Below are 13334 nucleotides of genomic sequence, written 5' to 3' on the forward strand. Positions count from 1 at the left end.
ATATATATATATATGTGTATATATATATATATATATATATATATATATATTTATATATATATATATATATATATATATATATATATATATATATATATATATACTGTATATATTCTGCATATACAGTATATGTTAGGTATGTATGTGTACTGTATGTGTATATATAACGAAAAATACGTTAGTTTTGTAAGAAGCACCTGAGTGTAGGATATGGAATGGCTATATTTTCTAATGATTTAAAAGTAATTTGTACTAAAAAAAAAAATGGATTATGGGAAATCTGGTGCAAGCGTGACAGTGTATGAAGAAATCTACAAAATATGAATTAAATGAATGAAAGAGTCAATTTACAGGCATGGTCGTCTATCAAGATGTAGTGATATATGCTATTAAGTGGGGTATAAATAAGGATAAGTTTCCTGTTATAAAACAAATGTTTAGGTGGACGATTGGATGAGAAAAGTGGAAAATCAGAAAAAGTCTGTGAAAGTAAGGCAAAACTAGATTAAGAATTGTTGTTTACTGAGAGGTGTGAGCTTAGTAACGCTGAAATTATAATATATCAAGTACCTTTTGAGTTTTATTCTCGACGTTTGTTTGATTTGAATTTTCCCATGTTGGGAGAAATGGAAGTTTCAAATTGATTGGCTTCTGGAATCCTTCAAGAGACCATTCCAAAACCGCTTGTCATATTTTTCTTCATATCTGCTTCCTTTTGATACCTTTGTTACGTTTACAGTTAAAACAATGTCATGCATTACATAACTTTCTTCTGATGTGTTCTTCATCATTTCATCAACGGATTTTAGTGGCTGTTTTACCCAGCAGTTCTCATTCATTCTCCATTGATTTCTAGCGACAGAACTATTCCATTAGAAGAAGAAATGATTTCTGCATTTTATGAATCGACTGGTTGGAGCGACCGGCTTGTAAGCTGGTAGACTGCGCCAACAAAATCAATGATAAACCTTAGAAGGAATTTTAAAACTGTCAAAACCTATCTTATTTAGAAAGCGCTCTATCAAAGCACATTAAAAAGGTCTGTATTGGCTATATGTAGCCACAGTGAATATTCATTTCATTCTGAATTACATATGTATTATTTTGTCTGTATCCACTTCAAACGTGCAAAACTCTCTCTCTCTCTCTCTCTCTCTCTCTCTCTCTCTCTCTCTCTCTCTCTCTCTCTCTCTCTCTCTCTCTCTCTCTCTCTCTCTCATAAAATGTTTTAAAGAAAGAAATATTAATTTCAGGTGTCCTAAATCTTCATAGAAAACGCAGATGGAAATGTTACTCTTAAATATTTTCTTTTTCCATCTTATTCTTGTTTTCGGTAATTTTGGAGTACCGGGGCTGTGTATAGTAAACGTTTTAAACCATTTATGTTTATTGTGTGGGAATCATAACCCTCGCCCTTTTGTCAGTTTTTTGGGAAATAGGGTGGGGGAAAGTTTTCGCATTTACAAATGTCAAATTCGCATTTTTTTTCTTTCCAAGAGTTGTGTGTTTTACTTTGTATAATATTACAAATATTCAAACCGCATTTTTTACCAGTTTCCTTTTTTCTAATATATGTAGCCTATATATATATATATATATATATATATATATATATATATATATATATATATATATATATATATATATATATGTATATATGTCTGTGTGTGCGTGTCTGTATATTTATGCTTATGTCTGCTTAAGCTTATGGCAGCAGGGTGACGGATGGGGTTTAAGGCGATGGTCAAGCTGTCTTTTCGGCTTTTCCTCCTGATGCCTGGAGGTTGATCTTACTAGAATTAGTATGGACCAAGAGGGGTCACTTTCCTTAGTTAGATAGGCACTGCGCATCAAAAGGAACTGGCTCGCCTTTGATGTATATAGTTAGTCAATGGAAAGAGATGATGACAGAATGGGCCCCAGTCCTGGGCGTAGCGGTGTGCTAAGAATCTCCCGGTTTATAAATACTAAAGGAAAATTTAAAATAGGTAATTGGAATGTTAAAACCATGAATCAAATTGGGAAGTTACAGCAAGTGGGAAATGTATTTAGGAAATATAGTTTGGATATCTTGGCCCTAAGTGAAACACGTTGTAAGGGGATTGGTAAGGAAACTTTAGACCAAGGCAATATATATATATATATATATATATATATATATATATATATATATATATATATATATATATATATATATATATATATATATACTCAGGACGATTAGGTGGAGTTGGAATAGAAGGAGTAGGAATGATGATGACACCAAGAGCAGAAAAGGTATTAACCAAGTGGGGAGCTGTAAATAGTAGATTGTTACTAGCAAAGTTCAAATCAAAGCAGTGCAACTTGATACATTATAGTTTGCTATGCCCCAACAAATATTTCCCCTGAAGAAAGGAAAGATGAATACTATGAAGAACTGCAGAGTGTAATAAATGAGATCCCAGAAAGAGATATGAAAATTGTGATTGGCGACTTCAATGCCAAAGCTGAAAGGAATAATCAGGCTATAGAGAATGTGATGGGTGTCGAGGGTCTTCGCGAAGTTGTAAATGAAAATGGAGCACATTTCTTAAGTTTCTCTTTTTCAACAGAAGAATATCCACAAGTATACATGGACTTCACCATGTGGCATTTACAAAAATCAGATAGATCACATTGATTGTAGGAATCGATTTGCAGTCTTTGTGACTTTAAGAGACCAAGAGCAGACAATTAATGAAGAATGGTGTGATATTAAGAACATATATCAGTCAGTTGGTAATGAAGTCTTGGGACACGCAGTTACAAGGAGAATGCCATGGATATCAAGTGATACTTGGGATACTATAACAAGGAGACAAAAACAGAAATTGATTGTTGAAAGTTTTCGAGAAAGTAAAGAATGTTACAAGGTAGAGCATGCTAAGTATTCCAGTATTGATAGTGATGTCAAAAGAAAAGCTAGGAATGACTGGAGAGAATATTTAGACAGTAAAGCAAATAAGGCTGCCAAAACTATGAATTCAGGAAGTGGCTTTGGTGTAAGAATTACTCATAGAATTATTGATGAAATTTCTGTGTGGGCAAAGAAGAAGAAGCATATACCGATCAAAAAGAAGGATGGATCTATTATAACAACAGAAGATGAAGAAAGATATCGTTGGGTGGAACACTTTAGTGATGTTATGAATAGGAGTTGTGGAGGGAATAATGTGATTGATATACCTGAATCTGATGAAGTCTTTTATGTGCCCATGAATGAATTCAGTGTGTTTGTAGTTGAAGATATCTTCAAAACAATAAAGAGATGGAAAGCCCCTGGATATAATGGAATAACTGCCGAGATCATACTGGCCAAAAATGAAGTGACTCCCAGAGTACTCACAAGATTATTTTGTAGAATGTGCCATGAAGAGGCAAAAACCTGATGAATGGGAGTTAGGAGTGCTGGTGAAAATGGCAAGAAAAGGAGACCTAACAGATTGCAATAAAAAAGGAGACCTAACTGATTGCAGTTATTACAGAGGCATAACACTTATGTCAGTTATGATAATATATAGTATGCTTACTCTAAAGAGACTGTAGAGAAAGATTGAGGAAAAGCTGAGAGATGAAAAAGCTGGATTTCGAAATGGTAGAAGTTGCACTGACCAAATTTTCATTTGGAGACATGTTATACAGAAATGCGTAGAATATAGAAATCTACTGTGAAAAAGCCTATGATAGTGTGCACCGGCCAATTTTGTGTCGAGTCCTACGTTATTATGGAATTGCTCTTAAATATATGAATTTGATTAAGTCTGTTCATGAGCATAAGAAGTACAACATTAATGTTAATGGAGTCATCAAATGAATTTTCAGTGAACATCGGAATACTCCAAGAGAATGTATTGTCACCCATGTTTATCCTCCTCATGGATTTTGTAATGCGTAGAACTGTCAGAGATGGTGGAGAAGGATTGGACTGGATTGGTAATAGGGATATAGCAGATGATGCTGTCCTTGTTAGCAGAACACAACAGTATTTGCAATGCTGGCTACCAGAATGCATGAAATCTCACCCGAGGTTGGGCTGAAGATGAATAGAAGAAAGACAGAGATGATGAGAACGCAATATCCAATGAAGATGAAATAACATTAGAATGAAAAAGGATTAATGAGGTAGAATCATTTAGGAACTATGATCTCCAATACAGGGTCTTTAGAATTAGAGTTTAGTGAAAGATTGAAAAAAGAAAAAATGACAATCGCTAGGTTAAGTAAAATTTGGAAATAAATTGGCCTGAAATTGCATATAAAAATCAGACTATATATCAGTTAAGTGAGATCGGTGTTACTCTATGGACATGAGTCATGGTATAACAATAAAACAATCTCCAATCGATTCAGTAAATTTGAGACCAAAGCCCTCAGAAGGATATCATGATGAGGGGTAGATAAGGATGGTTTGAGCTTGCTCTTCGCTCTCCCCAAGAGTGAATAGTTCACCAAACGTTCATCTTGGCTCCACAAGGCACTAGAAGAGTTGGAAGACCCAGACCTACATGGCTGAGGACTATGAAGCACGAAGTAGGAGATGATGAATGGAGAAGTATGGAATTAAAAGCTCAAGATAGAGACGATTGGCGATATCTAACCGAGACCCTGTGCGTCAATAGTCATCGGAGATGATGATGATGATTATATATATATATATATATATATATATATATATATATATATATATATATATATGTGTGTGTGTATATATATATATATATATATATATATATGTGTGTATATATATATATATATATATATATATATATATATATATATATATATATATATATATATATATATATGTATGTATATTAGATAACAACCAAGGAACTTCAGGGACGTGAACTACGAAGATAATATGCCCTAAACTAGGTAAGCGCACCTTGGTCTAAAGAATTACACAGTAAATATCACATGAAAATCTTTTCGGTATCCTAAGGGTAACAACAATAGGATTTCTGAGAGAAGAACACGGTAGCATTTTTGTTTTGATGTTTCATCTGTGAAAACTAACATATTGTTATACAAGTATAGAATTGCATATGGATGGCACGTGGGTTAGGGAAGGTCAAGAATGTTTATATATGAAGAAACTGTAAAATGGATAGACTAGGAATTTGTAGCTTTTTTTAATTAAATCTCGGAGGCTGGTGGCTGGTGGAAGAGTACAAGGTTCATATATTTGTTATTTCTTGAGTAAGATTGAGTGTGGCTTGAGATAATGCTGCGATATGGATTTTATATGATTCTGGAATAGATATGATATAAATCAAAGGTTCGGGTTTGAGGTCTTTCGAATCTGGTTTTGAAGAATCTTAAAGGGTGGCTGTGCTTGATGATAACCCTTTTACCCCCACCATAAGGTTAAATTTCGAGCACATTTTGCTATATATTTTTTTTAAATTGCTCTAACAGGCTTATTTTTTGTCCTAGAGAGGTCAGGTTGGTCTCATTCTTTTGGAAAATGCCTGAGGTTTCTCATAAAATTAGCAAGAATATGTAAAAACATGTAATTAACAGTGTTTTGCAAGAACGTACTGGTACGTCCTTTGTGGGTGAAAGGGATTATAATGCCTAGAGAGTTGACCTAGAAAGATGGTAATTTGTTTAGAAAGGGATTCGATTTTTGTAGATCGCTGTCTAAAATAAAAAGGTCAATAGTGTATTTGTGAAAGGCAAAATGGTTTGGGGAATATTTTGCTAGTGTGTGTTACAACAAAGCAGCAGAGCAGGGTAATGGAATGATGCAAGTTTATCTGATTATTATTATTATTATTATTATTATTATTATTATTATTATTATTATTATTATTAGCTAAGCTACAACCCTAGTTGGAGAAGTGCGATGCTATAAGCCCAAGGGCTCCAACAGGGAAAAGTAGCCCTGTGAGGAAAGGAAATAAGGAAATGAATAAACTACAAAAGAAGCAATGAACAATTAAAATAGAATATTTTAAGAACAGTAACAACTTTAAAATAGATGTTTCATATATAAAATATGAAAACCATAAAAACAAGAGGAAGAGAAATAAGATAGAATAGTGTGCGTAGTGTACCCTCAAGCAAGAGAACTCTAGCTCAAGACAGGGGAAGAACATGGTATTGAGGCTATAGCACTCCCGACGACTAGAGAACATGGGTTTGATTTTTTAGTGTCCACCTAGAAGAACTGCTTTCCATAGCTAAAGTGTCTCTTCTACCCTTAACAAGAGGAAAGTGACCACTGAACAATTACAGTGCAGTAATTAACCCCTCGAGTGGAAGAGAATTGTTTGGTAATGTTAGTGTTGCCAGGTGTATAAAAATAGATGAGAATGTGGGAATAGACCAGACTATTCGGTGTATGTGTATGCAAAGGAAAAATGAGTCGTAACCGGAGAGAGGGATCCAATGTAGTACTCTTTGGCCAGTCAAAGGGCCTAATAACTCTCTAGCGGTAATATCTGAACGGGTGGCTAGTGCCGTGGGCAACCTTCTACCTAAGTATAAAAGCTTGGAAAGGAAGGCGTGAAATATGGTTTTATCTGGTTATAAGAAAGAACTGAGAATAAATTGGATTTAACGTGCTAGGCGGTATGTCTTGGCAATCCATGTTTGCCAGTGCTTGTATAAGCGGATGAGCAACCTGCTGGAATAACAGAACTTCGGGTGTGGAGGAAATGCCCCCTAAATTTTGAGGAAGTCACTGGCAGCGAGGTGACTGATTGGGTTTAAGGCGATAGACAAGATGTCTTTTCGGCTTTTACCCCTGATGCCTGGCTGATGATTTAACTGGAATTAGTATGGATTGGTGGGAGTCACTTGCCTTAGTTAGATAGGTACTGCACATCACAAGGAACTGGCTATCGTTTTATGAATCTAGCCAGTGAATCATCTATGGATTTATTCCATGGAAAGAGAATATGAGAGAATGGCCCCTAGTCCCGGGCATAGCGGGAGGCTTAGAATCTCCCGGTTTATGAATACTAAAGGAAAATTGATGATTGGAATGTTAGAAGCATGAATCAAATTGGAAAGTTACAGCAAGTGGAGAATTAATTTATGAAATATAGTCTGGATATCTTGCCCCTAAGTGAAACACGTAAGGGCATTTGTAAAGAAATCTTAGACCAAGGTAAAATATATATATATATATATATATATATATATATATATATATATATATATATATTCAGAAAGAACAGATGGAGTTTGAGGAAAAGATGTAGGAATGATGATGGCACCTAGAGCAGAAAAGGCATTAACGGAGTGAAACCTATAAATAGTAGATTGTTACTTGCAAAGCTTACGTCAAAGGAGTGCAATAGGAGTGTTATAGTTTGCTATGCATGTACAATTGACTCCCCTGAAGAAAGGAAAGATGAATACTATGAAGAACTGCAGAGTGTAATAAATGAGATCCCAGATAGAGATATGAAAATTGTGATTGATGACCTCAATTCTAGAGTTTGAAGGATTAATCAAGGTATAGAGAATGTGATGGGTGTTACGGGTCTTGGTGAAGTTGCAAATGAAAATGGTGCACACTTTATAAGTTTTTGCTCAACAAACAGTCTTGTTATTGGAGGCAGTTTTCCAGCGCAAGGAAATCCACAAATATACATGGACTTCACCATGTGGCAGTTACCAAAATCAGATAGATCACATAGCTATTAATAAAGAGAGAAGGACTGAGAAATGTAAGAGGCTATAGAGGTGCAAATATTGGTAGTGATCACCAGCTCCTCATTACCAAACTGAAATTAAAACTGAAAGGACCCAGCAGAAATGTAGATAAAATGCATAGGTTTGATACAACTAAGCGTCTAGAAGATAAGCACAGAGAAACCTTTCCAATTGAATGTAGGAAGTCTTAGAGCCTTTAAGAAAGGAAAAACAAACAATTATTATTATTATTATTATTATTATTATTATTATTATTAAATGCTGAGCTACAACCCTAGTTGGAAAAGCAGGATGCCATAAGCCCAGGGGCCCCAAGAGGGAAAATAGCCCAGTGAGGAAAGGAAACAAGGAAAAATAGAATATTTTAAGAATAGTAACAACATTGAAATAAACTATAAAAACTTTTAACAAAACAAAAGGAAGAGAAACTAGATAGAACAGTGTGCCCGAGTGTACCCTTAAGCAAGAGAACTCTAATTCAAGACAGTGGAAGACCATGGTACAGAGGCTATGGCACTACCCAAGAATAGAGAACAATGGTTTGATTTTGGAGTGTCCTTCTCCTAGAAGAGCTGCTTACCATAGCTAAAGAGTCTCTTCTACTCTTACCAAGAGGAAAGTAGCCACTGAGCAATTACATTGCAGTAGTTAACCACTTGGGTGAAGAAGAATTATTTGGTAATCTCAGTGTTGTCAGGTGTATGAAGTCAGAGGAGAATCTGCAAAGAATAGGCCAGACTATTCGGTGTCTGTGTGGATAAAGGGAAAGTGAACCGTAACCAGAGAGAAGGATCCAATGCAGTACTGTCTGGCCAGTCAAAGGACTCCATAACTCTCTAGCGGTAGTATCTCAACGGGCGGCTGGAGAATGATGTGATATTAAGAACTTATATCAGTTAGTTGTTAGTTTAGTGTGGTATATGCAATTACAAGGAGAAATTCATGGATATCAAATGATACTTAGAATACTATAAAAAGGAGACAAAGACAGAAATTGATTGTTGAAAGTTTCTGAGGAAGTAATGAAAATTACAAGGTAGACCATGCTAAGTGTTCCAGTATTTATAGTGATGTTGAAAGGAAACCCAGAAATGACTGGAGAGAATATTTAGACAGGAAATCAGAGGAGGATGACAAAGCTATGAATTTAGGGAGTGGCAATGGTGTAGGAATTACTCATAGAATTATTAATGAAATTTCTACGAGAGCTAAGAAGAAGTAGCATATACTCATCAAAAAGAGAGATGAATCTGTTACAACAACAGAACATGAAGAAAGACAACGTTTGATATATAATACTTTAGTGAGGTCATGAATAGGAGTTATGAAAGGAATAATTTGATTGATATACCTGAAGCTGAGGAAGACCTTGATATGCCCATGGATGAATTCAGTGTGTTTGAAGTCGAAGCTATTATTGAGAAACTCCGAGATGGAATACCCCTGGATACGATGGAATAACTGTTGAGATATTGGCCGAAAACGAAGTGACCCCCCAGAATGCTTACAAGATTATTTTGCAGAATGTGGTGTGAAGTGGGAAACTCCGATGAATGGCAAAAAAAAAAAAAAAAATAAGGAAATTTGACGGATTGCAATAATTACAGTCACCACAATTACGTCATGGAAATATATTAGTCCATGGGCCAGAAAGGGAAACCCTCCCCCCCTAGGGAATTTTCACGACCCCCCTAGTTTTCTTCCTTAGGGTGTCCTGTATGCATATCCGGGTGTTTCCAAACATATAAACGTGGCAAAAATGCAAAATTATCACTTTTTGTACAAATCACACGCCAAATTTTCACATTTTCAGCCGCACTTACTTTGTGTCGCTTTATTGGCTCTAACTTCCTTAATATCCAAACTAAGTGAACATTTTTGGTACCAACATAATGCTAAGACCAAGTGCTACACAATGGTATATAAGTATGTCCATAATTAATGATTATTACGTATTCCAGGGCCACTATTGTACCCCCTACCCTTAATTTTTGTTCGAAAATGGGCACCTGTAAATAGTTGCTACTGATACTGATGAAATTGTTGAGGCATTTGGTTACATTTCTGTATTTGATTTTGTACATAATCTTATTTAGAATATTGCATATCAGTTTCATTCACTAATTTCCCAAAATATATGAATTAAGTGACAATAATCAATTCATTGTATAATGGCCACATATTTTTATCGAAACCTACTTTGTAGGGAACGCTTCGTAATGTCTTCTGTAAATCGTGACATATCTGCATTATTTTGGTGCCAATCAAATGTTTGGAGCATATACAACTAAGCTTGATGATGTAAAGTTAATCTGTTACTAATATCCATTATCTAAATTGCTGATACATATCCCCCACCCCTTAAAAACAGGCCAAGTTTCAATTGAAGGAACTTTGTTCTACCCTCATCCTCCCTATCATCTCTACTTTCTGGTACCAAATAGCAACAAAACAATTTATCTTTTTGATTTATTACACAAAAGAGTATTTTACTAACATTTAAAGAATGAGATGCTTTGAAAAGAATTATACTGCTTGGACATTATTCACTGTAAAGTGGCCACCTCATACTTTTATCATGAATATGCATTCACAAACATAGTAAATATGACTAAAACTATAAATGTAGGATACGACCTGTTGCAGTGTGTCTGATTTTCATATCTAACAGGTGTCATTCACTGAGACAACCAAGAAAATCATTGATTAACAGTAAAATAAGATAAATGTAACCAAAATAAATGTCATTTATAACTCAAACTGATAACTAATACCAACAAGTAAATGGTGAAGAGCTTGGAAGTCTAAATCAATGTTTGAAATCAACGAAGTTATGTTCATATAAATATCATTATATGTGGAGTATGATGTCTTAGTTGGTGTCTCTTTGTCACTGGCAACAGACTACAGAAAAAACTAGCTTGACAATTTACACATTGCGTTCATGATTCTTCATCATAAATGATGTCAGCTACGTTGTTAATGTCAATATCCTCTGTATCCAAATCGTCATCGCTGTCGGGTTCTCTGTCTGGCATGATATCAATGAGTTCCTGTGGCAGTATATCACCTTTGACCCAGTCAATCTGCAGCTGTCCTGAGTCATCAAGTTTCCAGCCTTTGCCTACTGGACTTGGTATGTCTGGATATGGCACACTGGACGTATTCCAAACATATGCTTGGTAGTTGCATCTGAGGATATGCATGTGCAATGATGACCTGCATGGTGGTAGCAAGCTCAGATCAATACCATCACAACTGGACAAAGTTTGGCCTTTCTTGGGCTGGAATTTTTGTCTAAACATATCATAGCGCAGCTTGTTTATGTCTTTGTAGTTGGCCTTACCATACATACAGCAGACAAACTGTTCAAGTTCACTGAATGTTTCTTCAGAAAGTTCAGCAGTGGTTGCTAGAGAGATTAATGCTGAATGGTATTCAGGATGGGCATCAAGTGTCTTCTTTGGTGTAAGTTTACCTCGGCGAACGAAGGCACTTGTTGTATCGCATCCTGTGAATGCATGAAGAGTACATGAGTTTACAGTAATCTGTACCATGTTTGCTAATAACAGCTCTCACATCAATTAGTCTTCTCTTATTTGAAACGCCAGTATCAAATAACACAGACGGATCGATATCTTGAGAAAACTTCAACAGCAATAGGAAGACATCAGTATCTGGTGAACGGACTACAATCACCTTTTCTGTACCAAATGATTTGGCAGCATGGATGCAATGCAGAATGATCCGAGTATCTGCTTCCTCCTGTGAAGAAAATAGGTCCTGGACCTGCATGGTCTGAACAGTCAATCCATCCTCACTTGTAAGGAGAGTGCATTCTTCCTTATACACAAAATATATGTGTCTGTTGTGTAATCTAGGGGCATATTTTTCTGTTTGCCATTCACACAACAAAAGTTTGATCAGTTGTTCTTTGTTTGAGTCATTACTCATGAAAGATTTCCAGTCACGAGGTACTTTTGTACTTGCACCTTTGATCAAAAATGTTTGTGATTCACCACGACGCGATCGCTCATAGCTCTTTATGGAATTCTCCTTGTATGTGTCTGTAACAAAGTCTACTCTTGGTACCTTTGGCAACTGCTCAAACACCTTGCTTGCAAGTTCCTCAAAGGTAGTAGGCAGGCCAATCAGAGCTTGCAAAATTGCGTTGCCATCTATGATGTACACTGTTTTTTCTACCTTTGGTGCATCAGGAGCTGCAACACCAGTCTCCAGTACATGTAACAATTTTGCTTTGTCTGTCTTCACAGGATGACCATCGGCAGTTGAAAGTGCCCAGGGTATTGGTGCTAATGGGTAGCTTAGTGTCTTCTCCAGGCTGATGCTGTGCTCCTCAGAAAGCATCACCAGCTGTCCAAAGAGGTTTCTTTCAGCTTTAATCTGAATTTGTTTGTTAGTCGCACTTGTAACCTTCTTGACTTGGCTTAAAGAGGCAAATGTGCTCAGTTTGTTTCTTGGGATGGGTTGGTGGAAACTAACTAACTTGCTCTGTAGTCTTTGTGTTATGAACTCACTGAATGCCTTTTCTCCAACTGCATCAGCGCTCAACAAGTCAGCTTCAATTTTTGAAGTTGCTGGTGCTCCAGAAGACAAACAGAATAATTTATCCTTGACATCAATCTGAAAAGGGTTCACAAATCCCTTAATTGCTTCAAGAAGAGACTGGACGTCTGACTCTGATTTAGCAATTTGTGACCTTCTGATTTCCTTGTGTGTATCAAGCTCTGTGGAACTCATGTCTGCCATTTCATATGTCGCTTCCATAAATGTAGCTCTGGCATGGCGGGTGATGCACCACCTGTTGTAGGCTGCAGGGTTCCTACTAAAGCCGATGATTCCACAATGTGATTTTGCATGCCTATTGATGGTCTCTTCAATTGTGAGGTCCACTGGATTCCGTGTAGATGGAACATCTGATCGGGAAACGCTGAAACCATTTTTCCGCAACAATTCCTCAGCACCAGGGTGGGTGTGTGACAAGTTCATCAATGAGAAAAGGTACACTGGAACATACCGTGCATAGTTATGATGGTTGTAGGCAAAAAATGCTGGGCACATGTCCCATAATGAGGCTATGTGTAGATCAAGATCATTCAACTTTGTTGCCCTAGCAAATCGCAAGAGCAACGCCACTTTGTCCATATAGTTTATCCATAAACAAGCTGTTTTGCCAAGTTCTCCATGTCTCACTTGATCTTTGAAAATACAGTACTGCTGATACAGCTCTTTAAAGCAGTCACTTGCACGGAGGTCATTCAAACCAGATTGAGAAGGTGACTGAATGAGGGTCTTAAGTTGTTCATGTAAGCTGGCATTTAATGAACTTCCATTTGCACTCTTGGCATAAAAGGCATAAAGCAGGAGCCGTTCTAGGGACTCGTACATCAATTTGTGAACTCTCATTGCACGGTTGTAATGTTTGCCCCTCAACATTTGATCAATCGATCCACTTGCACATACACCAGCCTGAATGATGATGTCCTCAAAGCCTGTGCCGGACATCATCTTCCCGATGACTCCAAGGTATGAGCAGATTGTATGAAATACCCTAATCCTTACAAGAACACCACTGTATTCTCGTGGGTTTTGCCACATGATAGAATAAGCTTTCATTGCTACAG

General features: G+C 36.5%; 1 protein-coding gene across 1 annotated transcript; it reads right to left on the minus strand.

Annotated features, from left to right (window-relative positions):
• Positions 1 to 10489: 10489 nt before the first annotated feature.
• LOC137618440 (uncharacterized) lies at positions 10490 to 13116 on the minus strand. Its single transcript, XM_068348605.1, has 2 exons — positions 11389 to 13116; positions 10490 to 11200 (listed from the first exon to the last, which is right to left on the minus strand). The coding sequence occupies exons 1-2, from the start codon at positions 13114 to 13116 to the stop codon at positions 11111 to 11113; spliced, it is 1818 nt and encodes a 605-aa protein (XP_068204706.1). The 3' UTR covers positions 10490 to 11110.
• Positions 13117 to 13334: the final 218 nt, after the last annotated feature.

This window comes from Palaemon carinicauda, chromosome 24 (genome assembly GCF_036898095.1).
Source record: "Palaemon carinicauda isolate YSFRI2023 chromosome 24, ASM3689809v2, whole genome shotgun sequence".
NCBI lineage: Eukaryota > Metazoa > Arthropoda > Malacostraca > Decapoda > Palaemonidae > Palaemon > Palaemon carinicauda.